The sequence below is a fragment of the Stegodyphus dumicola genome, chromosome 9, assembly GCF_044657685.1.
Source record: "Stegodyphus dumicola isolate Sdum_Otavi_A_Nest chromosome 9, ASM4465768v1".
Lineage (NCBI taxonomy): Eukaryota > Metazoa > Arthropoda > Arachnida > Araneae > Eresidae > Stegodyphus > Stegodyphus dumicola.
In genome coordinates, this window is record NC_140776.1 from 48,865,882 (window position 1) to 48,887,149 (window position 21,268).

General features: G+C 34.0%; 1 protein-coding gene across 1 annotated transcript in view; it reads right to left on the reverse strand.

The window, feature by feature from the left end:
* The window catches only part of Noa36 (zinc finger protein 330 homolog Noa36), a 70,781-nt gene that overhangs the window by 18,834 nt on the left and 30,679 nt on the right, over positions 1-21,268 (reverse strand). Inside the window, exon 8 of the mRNA XM_035357596.2 lies at positions 4,427-4,473. Coding sequence (XP_035213487.1) covers positions 4,427-4,473 — 47 coding nt within the window. The remainder of the gene's footprint in view (positions 1-4,426; positions 4,474-21,268) is intronic.

Below are 21,268 nucleotides of genomic sequence, written 5' to 3' on the forward strand. Positions count from 1 at the left end.
TCTGCAATAAAGCACTCCTTAATTCAAGCATAGTAAAGTCTCTATTGTAAGGCTCAGATTTGGAAGAGTTGAATGCGATGGGATTTATTTCAGAGTGCTGCTTCATAGAAAGAAATGCAGGTGTATAGTTTCTGCTGGAAGAAACGGAAGCAAATGTCTCACCAATAGTATTCGCAATTTCTTCTATGGAGCTAATCACTCGGCCATCTTTTTCCAAAAAGGAAAGTGAGTGGTCTTTATATATGCCGCATGCTTTTTGAACTCTTTCCCAAACCCGCTTGCTAGGCGTGGAGGATGTTATTGACGACACATATGAAATCCAGGAATCCCTCTGGCTCTGCCTTCTTACTTTTCGTGCATTTGCTTTGGCTCTTTTAAAGGCTATGAGGTTTCGCAGAGTAGGATATCTACGAAAAATACCCCATGCTTTTTTCTGTTTTTTCAGTGCTTCATGACAGTCGCGATTCCACCATGGTTTTGAATATTTTAGTAGTTTTCCTGATGTTCTAGGAATCGAAAGCATAGCTGCCTGAATAATAGTATTAGTAACAGCTTCAACAGTGTCATCGATATGCGCATCTTCTACCATTTCATCTGTGAGCTCTGCAATGGAAGAGAAGAGTTCCCAGTCTGCCCTGTCCAGTATGAATCGAGGGGATCTCGACATGGGGTTTGCTCCTCTTCGTGCAAGAGACACAAGAATGGGATAATGATCACTGTTGTAAAGATCTTTACCCACATTAAAAGTGCAAAAAGGCAACAGAGATGGTGAACAGATGGCAAGGTCGAGAGCATGGAATGTTTTTGAAGGCTCATGGAAGTAAGTATCTTGCCCATTATTGAGGAGACAAAGGCTATGATCTTCGATCATCTGCTCAATTTGTCTTCCTCGGCAATTAGTATCCTTACTACCCCAGAGCGGACTATGGCCGTTAAAATCTCCTATTATGATGAAAGGCTCAGGCAGCTGCTCTAAAAGACCATTTAAATCTTGCTGATCAATATGCTCATTTGGAGGCAAATACAGAGAAACGACTGTAACAACAAAATCAAAATTTGTTTGAGTAGCGACAACTTGGAGGGATGTCGTCAAAGAAAGCACATTTGAGGGATAATCCAGTGAGGTGAGGAGACCTACACCTCCACTGGCACGCTCACCTGCAAGGTTATCTTTCCTGACGAAGGAAAACCTCCGAAGTTTTGCCTGTTGTTCTGGTTTTAGATTTGTTTCCTGTACTGCGAAGCATACAGGATGATAAGCATTAATTATGGCTTTGATGTCGAGCAAATTTCGGTGGAAACCGCGACAGTTCCATGAGACGAGGGTGGCCATTATGTCTGGTTTTTGTTCTTTCTGTGCTCTTGTTTGGTTTTTCGTGGAAGTAGATGCCTGGGAAATTCTAGACCCTCCTCTACTTCCATAGTGTCTGAATCCGCAGATTCAGAAATCATTTCGTCAAAAGAGCTATTGCTGGGACTTCTATTTTTATTAATTATTTTGTGACTTTCAATTTTAGGTTTACTTTGAATGACTGTTTCTTTTTTTTGTATTAAATGAGTTGCATTTTCCGTTTTCTTGGTGGATGTGGTTGGTTGGATTTTATTTGGTTTAGTCTGCGTGCCTATTGATGTTTGGGTGGCAATGCTACGTGTTGTTTTAACTGCACTGGCATAAGATTTGTTTGATTGGAGCTGTGTGCTTTGAACTAGTTTTCTGGCTTCAGCATACGAGATGTTCCTGGTAACTTTAAGAGTCTGTACTTCTTTTTCGGATTTCCATTTTGGGCAGAGGCGTGAAAATGCTGGGTGCTGACCCTTGCAATTTATACACGAAGGCGCAGCGGTACAATTTTCCGAATCGTGGCCAATCTGTGAGCATCGGGCGCATGTGAGGCTGCCACGACAAGACGTCTTAGAATGGCCGAAACGCTGGCATTGGAAGCATCGCATAGAGTTGGGAATATAAGGTCTTACAGGACAATTTAAATATCCGGCCTTAATATTCTTAGGCAGATCAGGCGTGTTGAAGGTAAGGATCACGTGTTTCGTATCGATCAACTTACCTTCCTTACGCATCTTGATCCGCCTAGCACCGCAGACATTTTGGTCGGATAGCTCGGAAGCGATCTCTTCTTCAGGAACGTACAGAAGGTCGAATTCCGATATTACGCCACGACAATAATTCAGTGTCTTATGTGCTGTTACAGTGACATTCGCTTGCCCAAGTTTAGTAATCTGAAGTAAAGAAGCAGACTGGGTGGCTGAGTTTGTATCAATAAGCAAGTCTCCGGAGCGGAGACGCTTTATGTTTCTCGGCTCACCAATACAAGACTGGATGTATTTATTTATTACGAAAGGAGACATCTTATGCATTTCGCCAGAAGGACTAGAGATGACTAGGAAACGGGGACTATTGTGATGATTTTTTTTATTTGCATCTGTCCGTAATTTTTTTGAAGAATTTTCAGAACTAGGTTGAGTGACTGGTTTAGTAGTAGACTTTTCAGAACTAGGTTGAATGATTGGTTTATTAGTAGGTGGTTCAGAGCTAGGTTGAGTGACTGGTTTAGTAGTAGACGTTTCAGAACTAGGTTGAGAGACTGGAGTGACTTCGAAGTCTTTGATCAGAAAAATTTGGGAATTAGCCATATTGAAATAAGAAAAGATTCGGGTCCGACGGCCCCGCCCACCACGGAGCCCAACAAGGGAACACAGATTCCTGTGTTAGGGCTAGCCGGACCTATACGCAAACTGAAGCCCCACAGTCGGCTTTCCCGAAAGCAGGAACTCCCGAGAGCTTGACCCCAAGCCACTGACACAAGGACTAGTGACCAGCCGATTGACACCCGTGAGGACAACTAAGGTGCCTCCCGTTTAGCTGAAGCAGAGGCCAAAGCAGTGTGTTGGGGACAGTACCTCGCCCCTCAACTACCAGGACCCTCCTTTCCAGCGACACGGGTCTCCACGCACGGCAAACACGTGGGCAGTTTTCTCGCCATTTGAAAATTGAACGCAAGGGTTGTTCCAGTTTCTCGTGACGAGCCCCAAACTCCGTAGAGAGAAACCACAAGGGAGAAGGGAAGGGGAAAAGTTCCAGCAAAGAGGAGAGGAGACGGAAAAGAGGATAGATCACTGGGGCTCCTGGATCGTGACACCCGTCTCACCAAGAAGATGATCCCCTGAAGGGCTAGGGTACCTCGGGATTGCCACACCCGTACTCACAAAAGTGAGCCCCTGAGGGCATTTGATTCTTATGATTTCAAAAATAAAACATTTGACTTAAAATATGAATAACATTTTAAGAAACTAAATGTAGGATGATAAAATTCTGTAAAGAAATGAGCACAGTAATAAAGCTTTTTAAAGCAATACATGCAAGCCATCCTAAGTTACAATGTGGGTTATACATCTTTCTCATTTATATAGCTTTTCTGAATGGAACATTGAAAGGCATGTTAATTGTGCTTTACTGTACTTTCTCTTTTAATATATGCAGTTTTCAAATGCATCGTAGTCTGGGTCACAAAGTATTCTTCCAAAAGAAACGCAATTGAAATAAATAAAATCAAATTCTGGAAAATTTATATTAATAAATATATTTAAAATGCTCAGTTCGGATGCATAAATAGAACTTTTAAAACAATTATCTGAAGAGACAATGCAACACAAACAATTAAAATAAAAGTCTAAAAATTAAAAAAATTACCTAAAATAATAACTATGACAAAACTAAATTATAAAGAAAACTATTTGAAAAAAATAATCGATGCACCATTTATTTAAACTACGCAGTTTGAATCGGTAAATAGAAATTTTTAAAATAATTATTCGAAAGAAACCATGGAACTTAAACAATTAAAATGAAATTCGAAGAGAAAAGTACTTAAATGATTGCGACTTTTTTCCATTCACACACAATGTAAAAAGGGAAAGGAAAATAGGTTGCCATATATTAAGAAGTTTGCCAAGTGAACTATTATTGGTGCAAACTGAAAAAAAAAAAAAAAGCGTCAACATAAATTTCTGAATTTCTCCATAAATTTTGCATTAAATTTTACAAAATTTCATATTTAGGCATAATTTGAGTCATAGAATCGAAATATGGGAAAAAATTGATATGTTACTTCAGAAAAAGTGTGATTTTGTGCCAAAATACCTATGTTAGACTAGAGCTATATACAAATCTATTATATATCCTAAGTTGCGCTTTCGAGACATGAAAAACGCAATTTGAATTTCGTCAATCGGCCTAGTAGAACAGGGGATATAGAACTGCCCCCTTTTTTCTGCGCAGTGTACATAATAAGTCATTAAATAGTACAGTAAAGCAAAAGCTTCATTTCTTATACACCAGTATATATGCTGATTTTTACATTTACAGAAAATAACACAAAGTTCAAAATTTTAACACAAATTCTATATTTACCTTACATCTCAAACATGAATATTGGCCTAACCTATTACAAGATTGGCCTGAAAGAAAACAAAAAGGGCATTAAAGATAAAAATTCACACACTTATTATTTAGCAAAAAAATCAGTGAATACTTAACATGTATATAAACAAAAGGAAGTTACACCAATAAAGCAATTAATAAACCTTCATTTGAATAAAACCTAATTGATAAAATCAAATTAGACCCAATTCACACATAAAAAGCAATAGAATCAAACCGATAAACCTTCACTTATGAAAAAATGTTGCAGATATGTAAAATATATAAAATTTAAAAGAAAACGAAAATGTATATTGGTCGGTATTTGAAAAGGTAATAAAACTGCAAATCTAATTATTTTTTACCATAAAATTTTAAACAAAGAAATCATAAATATACTATTAAAAATCACATTTACAACATATAACTTTCATGTAAAAATAGTTAAATAATGGGGTTAATTGCAGTGCTTCCAATTTCAAATACAAATATGTATCAAAAAGATCTTTAAAATAATTATTGTAAATTCCCTAAATAATGTATTAGAATTTTAAATAAAATTACAATACTTTTTCATCAATTTCAGTTAAAATAATAATAAATATACCAAACTGTAATTAGTTGCAACACAATTGAAATATCCATGAAAGTAACAAAACTTCATTATTTCTTAGAATGCTTAAAAATAAAATTCATTCAAGTCTTATTCATTTTATGTAAATAAATAAACTTTTGAAACAACAAAAGATTTAGAGTAGGATTAACTCTTCAAAGCAGATTATGCTAAAAATATAGATGACTATGTTGAAAAACAATCAAGGGTGAAACTCCTCCCACCCCAATATAAAATTAACAAAAGGTTATCAATTTGTAAAAAAAATTAACCCCAAATTAATGTACCTTTTTATACGCATGTGTACATGCTTACATATACAGCAAAACCTTGGTCAGGCTATGTGAAAGATAAATATGCCATTCCCCATCTGAAATGTTCATAAATTAAAAGTATTTTCTCCATGGGAAATAATATAAAATGTATTAATCTATTCCTAGATTGCATGTGATTTCTCATTTAATCCTCTGAATGGCACATATTTTTTGGATCTGTTCATGGAGATCTGTATTTAAAAACATTTATTATGTAAATTTGTATAATTCTGTTTTCATAAACTTCCCTTCATCAAGATTATAATTACATCATTAAAGAAAGTAAGAAAGCAAAATGTTTTTAACTATAAGGTAATATACAGGGTGATTATAATTAAAGTTTCAAAAACGCTGTAAAAAAAGGAACCACTGATCAGAATGACATCAAATTTGAATGGATTATTATCGAAGAAGGAGGAGGAAAGCGTATGGAGGAAGAATAATGAATAGTTCAAAATTTTAGCTCAAGATGGTGCTCTAAGCATCACAACTTTAAAGGCTTCGACTGCAAATGACAAATGAATCTTAAAACAACAGCTAAGGTGCAAGTTGCACATTAAACTAGCTGCACTGTTTAGTGAGCATGACTGTACAGGTGCGATGCTGTTAATTATGTAAGCCCTTGCACCACGCCAAGGTCGTATCACATGGGATGAAGAAAATCTGTTTTTAGTTGTCCTGAGGCCAAAAACTGCATAAAAAGCATCAATCAAATTAGTTTTAAATTTTCATGAGGCGGGTGCAAAACATGTTCTATATGTCATCCATTGTTTTCTGTAACAAATTGAAGTTGACAAACACATGCTCCACAACTGATCGAAGTGTCTCCGGGGTGACATTCAGAATGTGTTGCGCAGTCAATTCAGCTAAGTTTGCAATCAGAGCACTGAACACATCTTTCAGATAGTCTCATAGCCAGAAGCCATATGGATTAAGATCAGGTGATCATGATGGCTAGGCTGTAGGAAAATGATGGCTGATAATTCTAGCATTTCCAAAATGCCACTTCAGCAGCTGCTTCACTGGATTTGTAATCAATGTGTGGAGGAGTACCATTTTGCATAAGAATGATTCCATCGATACATCTCTAGTGTTCAAGAGCTGGAATGATGTATTTACGCATAAGACCCTCAATACTGCTTAACAGAGGAGTCTGTATACTATACCTGTTACAGTTAACAGGATCAAAAGCACCTGTCTCCTCGAAAAAATACAGTCATGTGGATAAAGAATGCCATAAAACCCTGCACCACACACTGACCTTTGCAGAATGAAATGTTACTAGTTGAATTGCGAGTGGATTTTGTGCTGCCCATATTCAAGAATTCTGTGTATTGGCAAAGCTTTGGAAATAGAAATGGCCTTCATATGTTCACAAAATCTTCCATGGCCATTCATTGTGCACTTCCATGCGAGCAAAAATTGTAAAGCAAAAGACTCTCTTGCTGGTAATTCAGCAGGAAGAAACTCCTGCACATGGGTAATTTTTGTATGGATAGCATTACACGCTGCGCTCACAGGCATGTCCAATGTTTGGGCAATTCCCTGTGCATTGCACGGTTGCACACCATGGCTCGACTCCTCCTGCACTGCTGTGGCCACTTCTTCAACTAATGTTGAATCAATTCTTTTCCTCCCTCTACTAGATTGCATATCAAAAGAAACTGTCTTTTTGAATTTCCGAATTTTTTTCTGCAGACCCACGGTCATCATCAGACCAACGTCTTTTTTTCATACCCTTTAGTGTCTGAAACTTCTGCAGAGCTACTGATGCACAGTTATCATTCTTATAAAAAAGTTCTACAAGCAAAGCATAATCCTTCATCAAGACAGTCATGGTGAACTCAGAAAAGCTGTGTACCCAACATTTTTATAACGACTGCAACGAGTCGTGTGCATGACAGGTATTTTCATTTACATATTTTGATGCTTTCAGCACCATCTATTGCTAAAATTCTTAACTATTTAGTTTTCTTCTGCCACACATTTCCCCTCTTCATGAATAATAGTCAAATTTGACATCATTCTGATCAGTGGTTCTTTTATTACAGTATTTTGAAACTTTAATTATAATCACCTTGTATTTCAAGTGATAAAAAATCTTATGACCAGATAAAGCCCATCATGCATGCCACTCAGGAGATTACAGCCGCACATAACACAAAAACCAAAGGAGATAATAATTATATCTAACATAAAAGAAATATGATCCTGAGCAGATAAAATATAACGCATATTTAATTTAATTTTACTGTACTGTATGGAAGTGAGTAGATGGCATAAGTAGAATGTGATGAGGAGTTCCTTTGAAATAAACATCCGGTTAAAGTTTTGTTGGTACTTCTTTAAACTTTTCTTGTCTATTAGCACCACTTGATTCTGCTTGACACTCAGTGGGCCTCCTTTTTACTCAAAATCTTTCAATTTGATTTGTTGTTGTCAAAGTTTAAAAATATTTCTAAAGTGAGATAGGGTTGCCACTCAAACAGGAGAATGAAATTCCCTGACTTTTCCAGGTATGTTTTCAGAAAATTCCAGTCTATCCGCATAATGTTGGCTGTGCTAAGAGGTAAATTAATTATGGTATTACTTGTACTGTGTAGCAAATTCACTTAATTATTCAATAAATCCCAGAGGACATTTATTCTTAATTATTCTTGGTATACTTTGTTTGATAATTTTGTTTACTTTTCCACTTAAGAAACTTAATAAAATTTAAGATATATACATTGGATAACAAGTGTACGTTTTATTTAATTATTACTCATGATCATCCCCAGTTCAACACGAGGCTAATCCGGTTCTTATAAATCACAACGCAATGCTAAAAGTTAGGTTAGATTTTAGGTAAATTTAATTTGTGTGAGGTGTAATCTTAAAAGGCACCTCAACACTTGAAAACACAAATATAATTATAATAGGAGTTGTTTTCTCCACTGAAGATTGAGATTAGAATCTGCCCAATCTGGAATAAAATAAGGCTTTTTTTGCAGACATTCTGCAGCTAAACGAAAGAAAGAAATCTATTTAATGATATTTTTTTACTAAATTGAGGTATTTTATATTTATTTCGCAGCATACAAAAGGAAAAAATATGTGCATTAAATTTCGTGATGTCATCATACTACTAGAATTAATTTCAGGATTATGCCAGAGAAAATTTCCTGAAATTTGGAAATATTATTTACTAATGATAAATAAATTTAGAGGGAAGAAGCAACATTAAATGATATGAATAACATAAAAATAAAGATAATTACTTAAAAATTTAATTAGAATAATCAACGATATTTTAGCGAATATAGTTATATTACATGGTTATCCTAGATGATTGATTACTATTTCTTTATTTTACTGCCAAACTGACAAGGTATTTATTAAAAAGAAAAGAAAAGAAAATTTTTTTGCGGTAAAATCCTAGTATACGATACGGCCTTCGCATAATTTTGAAAATTGTCGTCAAGAACAAAATGACCCGTTTACTGCTCATCATCATGTCGCCAAATCCCGCTGTAGCATACATGGAGATTATTCTGATCAAAGAACGTCACGTAAAAAGCGGAGGGAAAATTTGCCAAGGGATTTGACGACGGAACGGCCAGAATTTCCCTCTCCGCAATGTGTACAGGAAATTAAAAAACACGTGTTAAGAAGAAACGTTCTTTGACAAAAAAGAAAACTACGAAAATCCGTTTTTAAATTATTGCGAAAAATCCAAGAAGAAACGTTTTATCAAAGAACGTTTTTTCTTGGATTTTTCGGAATAATTTTAAACTTTAGATTTAAAATTATTTTCGTAGATTTCCCCCCTCAAAATAACTAATCCATGAATTAATTTACTTGCGCCAAAAAATATTTTCTTTTCCCTTAGAGTTTAAAGACATTTTATATGATATTCATTTTATGAACTCTTGATAACATGACCTTCGAAATTCGACACCAGTTTCGAGCTTTGGCGACAGATATATCGCGCATGCACAGCTGTTTCCCGCTATGATGGAACCGAGCCACGTCTGTTGCAGAGAGGTTTTCCTTCTTTACGATACATATTTTTTTAATTCTAACCTTCATGGTACCGTATACCAGATTAAACCCATTTTGTTTTATACAAGAACAGGTACTTTCTTTAGCACTGCACATGCGATTCTCGAGGTTACTGGAAACCAAAAGTTGCGGGAAACATGCTTTGCCTTTCTAAAAAGACAATCGAATTGGAGCTGCGAAAATTGGCTCTATGCCAGCTGCCCGAATGACACAATTCGCCAAAAAAGTGATCTTTTCCGACGTCAGCGCAAAACTCACCTTTTTTGGTGGGATCGTTGTATGAAATTCCCTGACTTTTCCCTGAATTTTTTGGTCAATTTCTGAATTCCCTGATTTTTTCCGGTTTTCCAGGTAGCGTGGCAACCCTGGTGAGACTGCATTGTCAATGAAAATGTTTTTGCTGCAGCCAGTTAGCTATTGTTTTATCAAAACGATATTGTGATATGAAAACTCTTGCAACTTAATCTACTTTGCATAAATTTCAAAGAACTACAATCATTTTCCCTCCTTCCTCTTCCTAAAGTATGTCTTCTATAATTGCCTTCTGTTGTTGCTCCTGAATTTTCATTTTTTTCTCATTGAGCTCATTTTTATTTTCCTCTACTAACTTCTCCACATCTTCACTGTTAATTTCTAAGCTCATGGCTTTGCCTAAAGATACAATATTACAGATTACAAAAATATCCTCCATGTCCTATTTTGTTAAGTAATAGAAAATACTAAAATGATGCTTCCAGAATTTCCTGACTGTAAATTCTGTGGCAGATGTTAGCACAAACTATCTCTGAAAATCATTTGTTGCTGACATGAGCATTTGTAACTCAACACACTGTTCGTTATCAAAGATATTTTTGTTCAGAAAATTTGTTTAGGAACTGATATGTTCATAATAGAGGGTTTTATACTGTATATGTATGCATGTATCTACGTATAGTGCCTTTCCGCCCCCCCCCCCAAAATTTAGGGATACACTCAATTTGATTTGGCTCAAGAAAATCACCATTTTATAGCAAATCGAAAAAAGAAATGCAGTCAATGGACAAAACTTTGTACCAAAAATAAGCATTAATCCTCATATTATACAGTTTAAAATATCCTACAGATTGACATGAGGTTGTATTCATTAATGTCTTCCTGATTTCTCTGCTTGCTTTTGGTGTCCACTGCCAGATATCATCTTTTAAAAAACAATGCACACTAAAGGCTTATTAAATAAACTTTAAGTAGGGCCTGCTGATTTTATATAAGTTTGTTGCACGCTTAAATGTACACAAAGTTCTTGTTGGAATCTATTAAATTCACCAGTGATAAGTCACTTTTCCCCTACTTGTTGAAATTAGAGCATTTTTCATTGTATTTAAAACAGGCATCAGTGATGACAGTGGAATCTTCTTTTCTAAAAGGTATTATTCAATTTCTCTTAGCATTTAATTATCACAAAGTTCAGATCTTTCATGCATTGTAACATTTTTCTGTAGTATTTAATGAAATAACAGATGAGCTTCTGATTTTCAATTCACGAAGATGGATAATTTAAATACAAATCTATTTGTTACAACTTCACACTCCAGCTTACTATTACAGTTTCTTTCTCTATAAATTTTTCATATATCTACTACTGGTAAAAGTTTTAGAATAACAATTTTAAACATTTCTGACATTGCTCAGCAATGGTTACATGAAATAAATATGGCTTTGCCACTCCAATATCAAGGATAATAAATATAATTATTTGTTAAATAATAAAATATTGCAACATGTACATTATTTCTGTTTTCCAAAGGTTAAAGGAGGTATTTGGACAAATTTCACAATCCAGCACTTATGCTCAAAGTGGGATTTTAGCATCTTTTTTTGCTAAATACTTTTAGCAATACTTTTGTTGCTAAATACACTCATGTCCATAAATTAAGGATAATTCGGAGTCACGCGGAAATCAAACTCTAAAATAAATATATCACCTGTAAAATCACTACACACATCTTCAAGAATCATATGCAAATTTCAGGAAGTAACCAGATGACACCGATGGTATGTCTCAATGACGAAAGTGTAAGAGAGTGATATATAAGGAATACAGGCAAAGAAGTAAAATTGTTCGCAGGCGCTTTATAAGCATTTCAGTGCAATAACCCAATAGTTATGACACAAAGGACGCATTTGGAGGATTTTTTACGTGGTACAATTATCGGTCGTCTGGAATGTGGGCGTACCTAACTGGAAGTATCAGACAAACTTGGAATTGCTCAGAGTGTCACCTCCAGGCTTTGGCAACGCTTCCAAGATGATGGCAATGTGAGTAGACGTTACAGCACAGGTTGCCCCAGAGTTACAGCGCCGAATGAGGACCGGTATTTGGCAGTTACTGTCAAAAGAAACAGGCGGAGCACAGCCTCAGACCTGACTCATCAGCTCTCTTCAGCCACTGGTACGACAATTTCAAGGCAGACCGTGTACAGACGCTTAGGGCAGATTGGTCTATATGCTCGTAGACCTGTCAGATGTGTTCCACTTGCTGCAACTCACTGTCGCCTGCGGTTAGCCTGGAGTAGAGAGCATGCATTGTGGACACCGCAACAGTGGGCTTGTGTAATGTTTTCCGACGAGTCAAGGTTGAGCTTGCAGTCTGATTCTCACCGGACTTTCATATGGAGAGCTCCAGGTACCCGTTGTCACCAAGACAACATCATTGAACGACACCGTTACGGTGGTGCAGGAGTGCTCATTTGGGGTGGAATTATTCTGGGTTCCAGAACTGACCTGCATGTTCAAATTGGAACCATGACAAGCCAAATCTATCGGGACATCATTCTGGAACAACATGAATGTTTGTTTCGGGGCGCCATGGGCGCACAATTTGTGTTTATGGATGACAACGCCCGTTCTCACCGTGCAAACATCGTAAGCGAATGCCTTCAATCGGAGGATACCACCTGTATGGACTGGCCAGCATTCTCACTGGACTTGAATCCAGTAGAGCACGTGTGGGACATGCTTGGCCGACGAGTTGCAGCACGTCAATCTCCTCCTACATGTCTACCGGAACTTCGGAGAGCATTGTTTTTGAGTGGTGTAATATCCCCCAAAATCAGATCGATAATTTGATACTCAGCATGCCTAGGCGTTGTACAGACTATATTGCATCGTCTGGGAGACATACAATGTATTAACAATCATACCAACCATGTAATATTGTTTTTTTGTAAATAGTTTTTTTTTTTTTTTTAATTTTCTCCAGGGAGAAAAAATCTCTTAATTTTTTTAATAATATCAAACATATAGCATCTTTTTTTGCTCTTTACCTTTTGTTTAATAAATAAGCTTTACAAATAAGTCAAATTTGTTTTTCTTCTAACTCTTCCTTTGCCTGATTTTGCATTATCCTTAGTTTATGGACATGAGTGTACTTTTAGCAATACCTTTGTTGCTAAATACTTTTATTTTGTTGCTAAATACTGGCTGTCTATCTAGGCTTTCAGACTAACATAAAATTTTACTGGATACAATTTCCCTGTCAGGAAAAATTTTACTGGATACAATTTCCCTGTCAGGAAAAATTTTACTTGACCAATAGCATTTCCTGCTAAGTTTGGACTTAAGAAGAATTTTACTAGGAAATGTCTTGCCCCATTTTTCAGTGAAACTCTTATTAATTCCAAGCTTTTTTTCTCCTTTTAAGGCTTCCAGAGAACAAGATCCTATATTTGTCTTCCTTTTATCAAATAATTTAATTTGATTGCTTTTTTATGAACAGAATAAGCTGTGATATCAAATGCTTGTAAATTTATACTAAATTCTGTTAATGAAGGTAAGATTTAAAATTAAATTGATATTGGCGATTTTTCATAGTAATCTTTTATGTAAGTTTTACTCAGTTCTGTTTCTATTCTTATTTGCTATAATAATTTGAAGTGAGCAATTAAACACTCAGAATTTTACCAAACAAACAAAAACATCTAAAACAGGAACCAACCCATTACTATTATCTAAAACCCTCCCATGTCCTAAAATTTCACCTGTTTTGCGTATTTAGGGTTACGATGACATACTGCTTACATTTTAGCAACAAATGATTTGAAGTGGTTTACTTTAATAGAAATCTTTTCAATTACATCTGACATAAACAATTCTAATCAATGATTAGAACAATGCTGAAGTAAAATTTTGGGAAACTGACATTTAAATAGTTCCCAAAGCACATAACAGTTCCCAAAAATTTAGTTTTTTGCTCTTTCCAGTACTGAAACAACTGCCTAGTGAGCTGAACTTCTTTCATGTTCGACAATTTTCTTGTAAATAGAAAGCATTTGATCTGATTTAGCTCCAGCTGTAGCATTAACTGATGACGTTAAGAAATATTCATGCTTTGCATTTTACAGTGCATTACCAAAGCACCAAATTCTTCACAAGCTCTGCAGTAAAGTTTTTGAACTCATAATTTGTCAAATGATCCAAGTGCTCATGCTCCATGATATAATAAATAATTCCCTGCAAAGATAACAACATCACTGTCGTATCTTTTATTTTTACAGTCATTATTCACTTTACACTTCTTTGCTAACATTCAAAATAGATAGATTTTTCCTGCTAATAATGAAATACTGTATCTTGATGAGGTTAGACATCAATCTTTCATCAAAAAGACACCACACTATTTTAATCGTTAAATCATTCAGGACCAGCATTGCAACACAAAGAGTCCACTCTTACCAGCCCAGCTACAAGTATATGTGAAGAGCTCCGATCAATCTCTACAGCCCAGTGTCGCATATACTTAACTTGAACAGGGTTCGTGCACATTTCCTTACATGAAAATTAAGGACTTTTAAGGAACATCAAAGAAAAAATTAAGGACCTATCAGCAAACAAACAAAAAAAAAAAAAAAAAAACAAAAAAAACAAATAGAATAAAGCAATTATCCATACAACCGACTTCATGCTTGTAATTTCACTTTAAGAAACTAACAGAAGTGTGTATTATGCACTATTATTAAATTCACTTTAATACTTACCATAAAATAATTTTGAAAATTAAACTAACTCCCTACAAGTTATGAAGTAGATAGCATTAAATTAGGAAAATAATTTCTTTAAAACATGTATAAGTGTATTTTACACTAATAACAGTCACTATTTTAGAGATTTACATGATTATTATTAACTTATTTGATATTTATTTAAACACAGTCAACTACTATTATAATCACAATCCCTTTCCACAGAGGCCTGTTCATGTGACAAGATAAGAATCATTTTCACTATTTTCCATACTTTTGAATAGTGAAAATCATGAAAATAAGAAGTGAGAAATGTGTCAAGAGAAAGATTTTGAGGATCAAAAGTAGAAAATTCATGTAAATTTGTCTTAACTACTCTCCAAACTGCAGCAGAATTTCATCCCAATGATCATGTAAAACACGTTTATTTTGCATTAATACCATTAGAACTATTTTCATTTTGATCTGGGCTTTTTCTGGACTTTTAACCATCAATCGCGGGTCTATAAAAGATGCATTTCGAATAAGAGAATAATTTATTGGACATTTAGACATTAAATGTTGTACTATTGTTAAGACACATTGTTGACCTTGTTTCAATGCAAAACTTTCAGCTTGTGAAATGTCCTTCTTGCGGCATTTATCATTCATTAACTGCTCAGCAATGAATCCCAAATAAACTTTACTTTTATCATTATAACAATTTGGATCATTAAAATTAAATTTATAAAGATTTTCTGCTTTAGTTACTTTTGAATATTCTAGTTTCAAAATTTTAAAGTGCTGAAGGCAATCATTTACAAGTTTTAAGATATCTTCAGCAAAAAAGTGAATAAGTGGTTTATCACTTTGATAATATTCAAGGAAAGGCAATAATATTTTTGACAGAGAGAGAAAAAAAATTAATTTTATAAGAAATGTTTTATCTTTAGTTGCCTCCAAAATATTTGAGAAGGATTTCGATGAATTCTTTTTTAAACTTCCCCATTTCAACTTCTTTAATGTACAGTAGCAAGTCATCCCATATTTCAATGGCTCTTTCAACTGCTGGGACATTTTGCAACCATCGGTAAAAGCAGAACTTCACAGGTAGCTTTTTTAATATATATAGATATACTTAAAAAGATATACTTAAAAAATGTTCAGATATACTTAAAAAATGTTCACGTCTTGCAGGAGAATCTTTAAAAATCCTAATGTCAAGCATTGAATGTTATATTCCTTTGTTAAGTCCTGTTGCAATAAATCATAAAATTTCCAGTTTACTGCAGGACCATCCATCGATATTTGTAAGAGTTTTGACAAGTCTAGTTTTTCAACACATTCATAAAATTTGGATAAAATAATTTCACTTTTTACATGCCCTATAAATGCAGAAGTAAGGTACTGAGTTCTGACCTTATTTTCGTGATGCCAGTACCTCACATAAATATCTAGTTGCTTCTTTTGATTTGTCAGATTAAGAGTCTCATCAAATAGTAATGTAAAAAACTCAGCATTTTTACAATGCTTTAGTAACAAAGTTTTAAAATAAGGGCCAAGACCAAAATAACAGATATAAGCACATTTCTTTTCACCACATGAAAACTATTTTGCAATGGAACTATCCGGGAACATTTTAGTGAATAAAGGCCCAATATCATCGCACAATTTAAAAGAATAGTGGCTTTTGATGCACTTAAAAGCCCACAATATTTCTGCATCTGTAACTTCAGATTTGAAAAGAAAAGAATTTATTTTATTATTTTCTACACTTATTGATGTTGAATTAGCAGTCACATCTTTTCCTGAAGTAGATGGTTCTTCTAACTTGACAAAATTCATGATACTGTTAGAAGAAACTCTGCAGTTGAGAAGGGAAAGATGTTTTGCAGCTAAAAGGGGCATTACATGCAAGGAATTAGTAAAATTAAGTATCGCATATAATATGTATATAATGTATCTATATATATATATATATATATATATATATAATAAGAAATATATATATATATAATAAGAAATGTATATTGAAAATATACATTTTTTACTATATATATATATATATATACAGTACACATATATATATATATAGTACAAATTCCGAGATCCGGACATCCAATATCTGGAATGATCTAAAATCCGGACCTCAAAGCCACCACCAACCAATTTTTTAAGGCTTTTTTGGAGGGAAGGGATATGCTTTACGCATGCGCATTAGATTGTTTTCCTCAACATAAAAAAACATGCCGGAAATCCCGATTCTTAATCTCAGTTTGGCGCTAAATAAAATATCTCATTATTGAAGAAATAATTATTTTAGCATAAATTTGTGTGATTAGTAACTTGACTCTATAGCTGCGTATCTGCTTGGCATAATCTCAAACCGAAACATTTGTTAATTTTACACCAACTAATATTTTATATCCTTGATGCCGAAATCGCGAATCATTATTTATTGTATTTTGCTTTCATCACCGCATGTTTATCAACGGATGACAACTTGAGTGAGGACTCTTGCAGCGGTGCCAAATAACAGAGTATTATCCGATTACAGATTTAAGTTTAATGCGCTAAAATGTTGACAAGGGGATATTTAACAGAAATTTCTTTCCTTATGCTGAAAATAGATTTTGTTAATGATACTCATAGGACAAACGATTATATTTAGTGCTATTTGAATTAAGAATAACTGATTTGTTATTCACATAAAGCCAGAACCAGCGCCTCGCATGGCCGCACCAGGCGGCAGAATTTAGGGAAGTTAAACAGAAGTTTTTCACTGCGATGACAATGCTCCAATCATCAATCAATTAACGGAGGGCGAAATCTGTAGTATGGTTCTAAATCCAGAAAATACAGCTACTGATAGTTAAGAAAGTAACAGACAGGTTACCGAACGAGAAAAAATTTTGATTGACAAGTTATTCGGAATTCTCAACACAGCAATTACAGGACTTGTACAATGGAACTTAATAACTCAACAAGAAATTATATGTCTATAGTATTAGTCTAAAGTATCAGCAGAGAAAACAAATCAAACAACTCACAATGAAAGAAATGTTTAATAAAGTAAACATATAAATATTAAGCTCTTTTCTTTTGTAAATTTTGATACCCTTTAAATCATAAATGCTTCATTATTTCATAAATCACGATTTCATATTTTCAATTTTATAATTTCTACGTGCCATCTTAGTAGATTTAAAATGATCTAATATCCGAAAAAATCTCAAATCTGGGATCGCCGAAGTCCCGACTTCGGATTTTGTACTGTATAAATATATATATATATATAGGAATTTTCAGTTAAGCTTCTACCCAATAACTTTTTAGTAATTCATGAAAGTTCATTTTGCGTCTAGTTAATTCAGGAAAATTAGTTTTAATTAGTTGTTTTTAGCTTTAAAAATATTAAAAAATTTTTAATTAGTTAGTTGTTTTCAACTAATAATTGTATCGCCATTAGCAAAAATAATGCATTACTATCAACAGCACAGGATTAAATCAAATACTTAATTGTCTACTGAAGCTTCAAAACGTATTTATGAACTTCACTTTTCCTCGGCTAACGTTACCGAATTTAACCTTGGCGACCTAAAATCGAAATGGAGCCAACACATTTCCTGCGAAATCGATAACAGACCCTATGCAGAAATAAACTCATAATCCTGATATCCCATACATATAGTATGTGAAAAAGAGAATAAACTCCGTAGAAGGTGATAAAAAATTAATTTATGGCTTAATTGAAACAAACACAGAAATTATGCTAAGCAAAACCATGTAAAAACAAATTGAAATGATAAAACGAAACTTAATTTTCATGTGAATTTTCAGCGCTGACTCTCCCATTATAGAAATTTCAATTTGTTTCAAACAAAGACCACATTTAGCTTTATAAGGATTGTCATCCATCAATATCCAGTCTTTGTAGTCAGCTTGATGAACCCACAGTTTATTGAAAATGCACTTTCCAGGCATCTCGTTCCTATTGGCGTCGGAAGGGTTGTGGCCTTCCAGGTTGGAATTGCTCTAATTTTGGCAAATATTTTCAGAATCCCCCCTTTTTTTTTCTCGAGCACCTTCATCATCACTTTCGCCTCTTAAAGAACTTCCGGCTTCACGCTTTCGTCACAATGTGCCTAAATTTATGGATAACATCTGTTTCAAAAGATTGGGTGAATAGCCAATCAGACACCGATACTTTCGTTCGGGTAGCTAATTGGTTTTTTTTTTTTTTTTTAATTGTTTGCAACGCAAATCCGCCAACAGATTGGTTAAGAGCCGTGCAATTTTAATTCCATATTCATGAGAAATCGCAATTTACACATAGAATGGCAATCATTAGAAATAATAAGAAATGTCAAATGAGCAAAATTAAGGACGTTTATTCATTTTGGCCAAAATTAAGGACTTTTAAGGACCAAAAATCATTTTTGAAAAAATTAAGGACTTTTAAGGACCGTACGAACCCTGTTGAATGTGGAACGATTTATTTGAATTTTTAAATCCCAGTAGATGGGACTAAATGGTAACGGTTTTCATATTGGTTAAGTCGTGTGGCTTTGACCTTCATGTGTAAGCATTAGTTTCTGTTCTGTGCTTCTGGTTTTGATAGATTTATTGGTGTAAACAAACTGGAAATCACAGCTCACAAGTTAAATCGACACCGGCGTGTTTGTTCATTTCGTTAGGAATTTAACTTTTTTGTTGTCATCGTTTTTATTCTTTGCATTTTTTGTTATTAGAATGTAGGGAACATAAATCCAGCTCTATGATTTCTTTTTCCTTTATTTTTTATTTTATTTTATTTTATTTATTTATTTATTATTTTTTAATTTAATTAATTTATTTTTTTATTTTATTTGTTTATTTATTAATTTATATTTTTTATTTTATTATATTATTATTATTATTATTATTATTATTATTATTATTATTATTTGAGAATGTAGGAAAACGCATCTAGCTGACTATAGCGGCTATAATGTCGGCAAACTTCCGTGATGAAAATCTCAGAGACCAGTTGTCCTTTTTTATATTTATTTTAAAACTTAAAATAGACTTTCTTGGTTAATTAAAAAGTAACTTTACAGCATTATTACAGAAGGAGAAAGATATCAGCTTTCCCGATGCATGATGCATCTTAATTGCTCGGCAAAAAAATCGCCATTGTGCTGTGTGTCGATTCTCATTTTGAATTATTCCACAAACAGCAGAATTATTAAATTGGAATTTAATTACCTACTGATAATTATTGCTTAATTTTCGTTTACATTTCGTATTTGCAATTTTGTTTTCATGCTTATAGTTATAATTTTAGAATTTTGCATGTTTCATTTATTTCTATTAATGTGATATTCTTTATATTAATGCACATTAATAATTAGTATATTACGTACGTAACTTCAAAAATTGAAGTCATTATATTAAAATGCTGATTTTCTATGATTTTTTTTTTTTTTTTTTTTTGTAAAAGTAGGCTTAACTGCTGAAAATGGGTGGGCCGGTGGTGGTGTTCCATTTCAGGGGGTTCAGTCCCATGGCTGTGCTTCATTCTTCACATGCTGGTCCTCCAAGGGGCTTAAACACTTGTTATTTGCTACTCAGGAAACACCATGGGAGTAATGTCCGAAGACATGTATAACTATTAGGTATTTCAGAATGAGAAACATGTAAAATCAGCTACATCACCCGTCATTAAGATTCAAACCCATGAATCTTCTAATTACTAGCAAGAAATGCTACATGTTACACCATAAAAATATGCATGGGAGCAGGGAATATTCCATATATTCTCACCCAATTAAAGAGTGAACATGAAGAAAGAAATGAACCCTGGTAGTAAAATTTCAAGTGAAAATAAATTATTGTTCACCAGATTTTAGTTGAGCACAAGAGAGAAACATGAAAAATCAGCTATATCCTTTCTAGGATTCGAACTACAGAACTTTTGGTTGCCCCAGATGTGCTACCAGTTACATCATGAGTAACTGGTAGCCTCCAAGTATGCACTTGGAGGCAGGAGTCATAACTTCATATGGATTGTTAGTAATGAAAACTATTGCTATCAATATTGCCAGTCTTGTCCCTCTTAGTAATACATTCACAAAATCAAACAGTTGTGGTAGATATGAAATTTGCATTCTTTGAGAAATATAAAACAACAATATACACACTCATTGCTACCATCAAGGATACCAACAAGACTGACCAATCACTGCATTCAATTACAATTATATATTCCAAGTGGCTTAGAAGAGATTTGTTTTTGTTTGTCTCCAACAATCATTGATTAAGCCAGCAATCTCAGTGGCATGTTCAATGCTCAAGGATATTTCTTTCCCATGGACAGTGCATCTAGTCACTTTAAATGAAACCCAACTTCTTTATTGATGACATATGCTATGCTACATAAAATATAACAAATAACTATTTATTTTTTGGTTTGGGAAACATATATATATACATATTTACTTTCTTGCCTAAGATTCAAAATATGTTTATGGGGACATGTACTCCCCTCAATAAAAAAGGTACTCTACATGCACATACATACATAATGCATGCATAATTTACAAAACTTAAAAATATATAATGCAGTTTTCTAAGAAACTTGTGATTGAGAAAATTCATGATTTATCCCCTGCAGAATATTTCAAGCAGTTACTTGAAGGTTTGTTATAGAACACTGTGAATTATTCTGCCTTTGATGATTAAATTAGCATTGCATGATAAGAAACCACACTAAACTCTCCCTTTGTATGATTAATTCATGACTTTTGCTGTATTCATTCATTAAGAAAAATTTATTTGGCAGCATAGTTCAGCAGAAAAAGTCAATTTCTAGCCCAACATGCATGAAAATATCATAAGCTTTCAC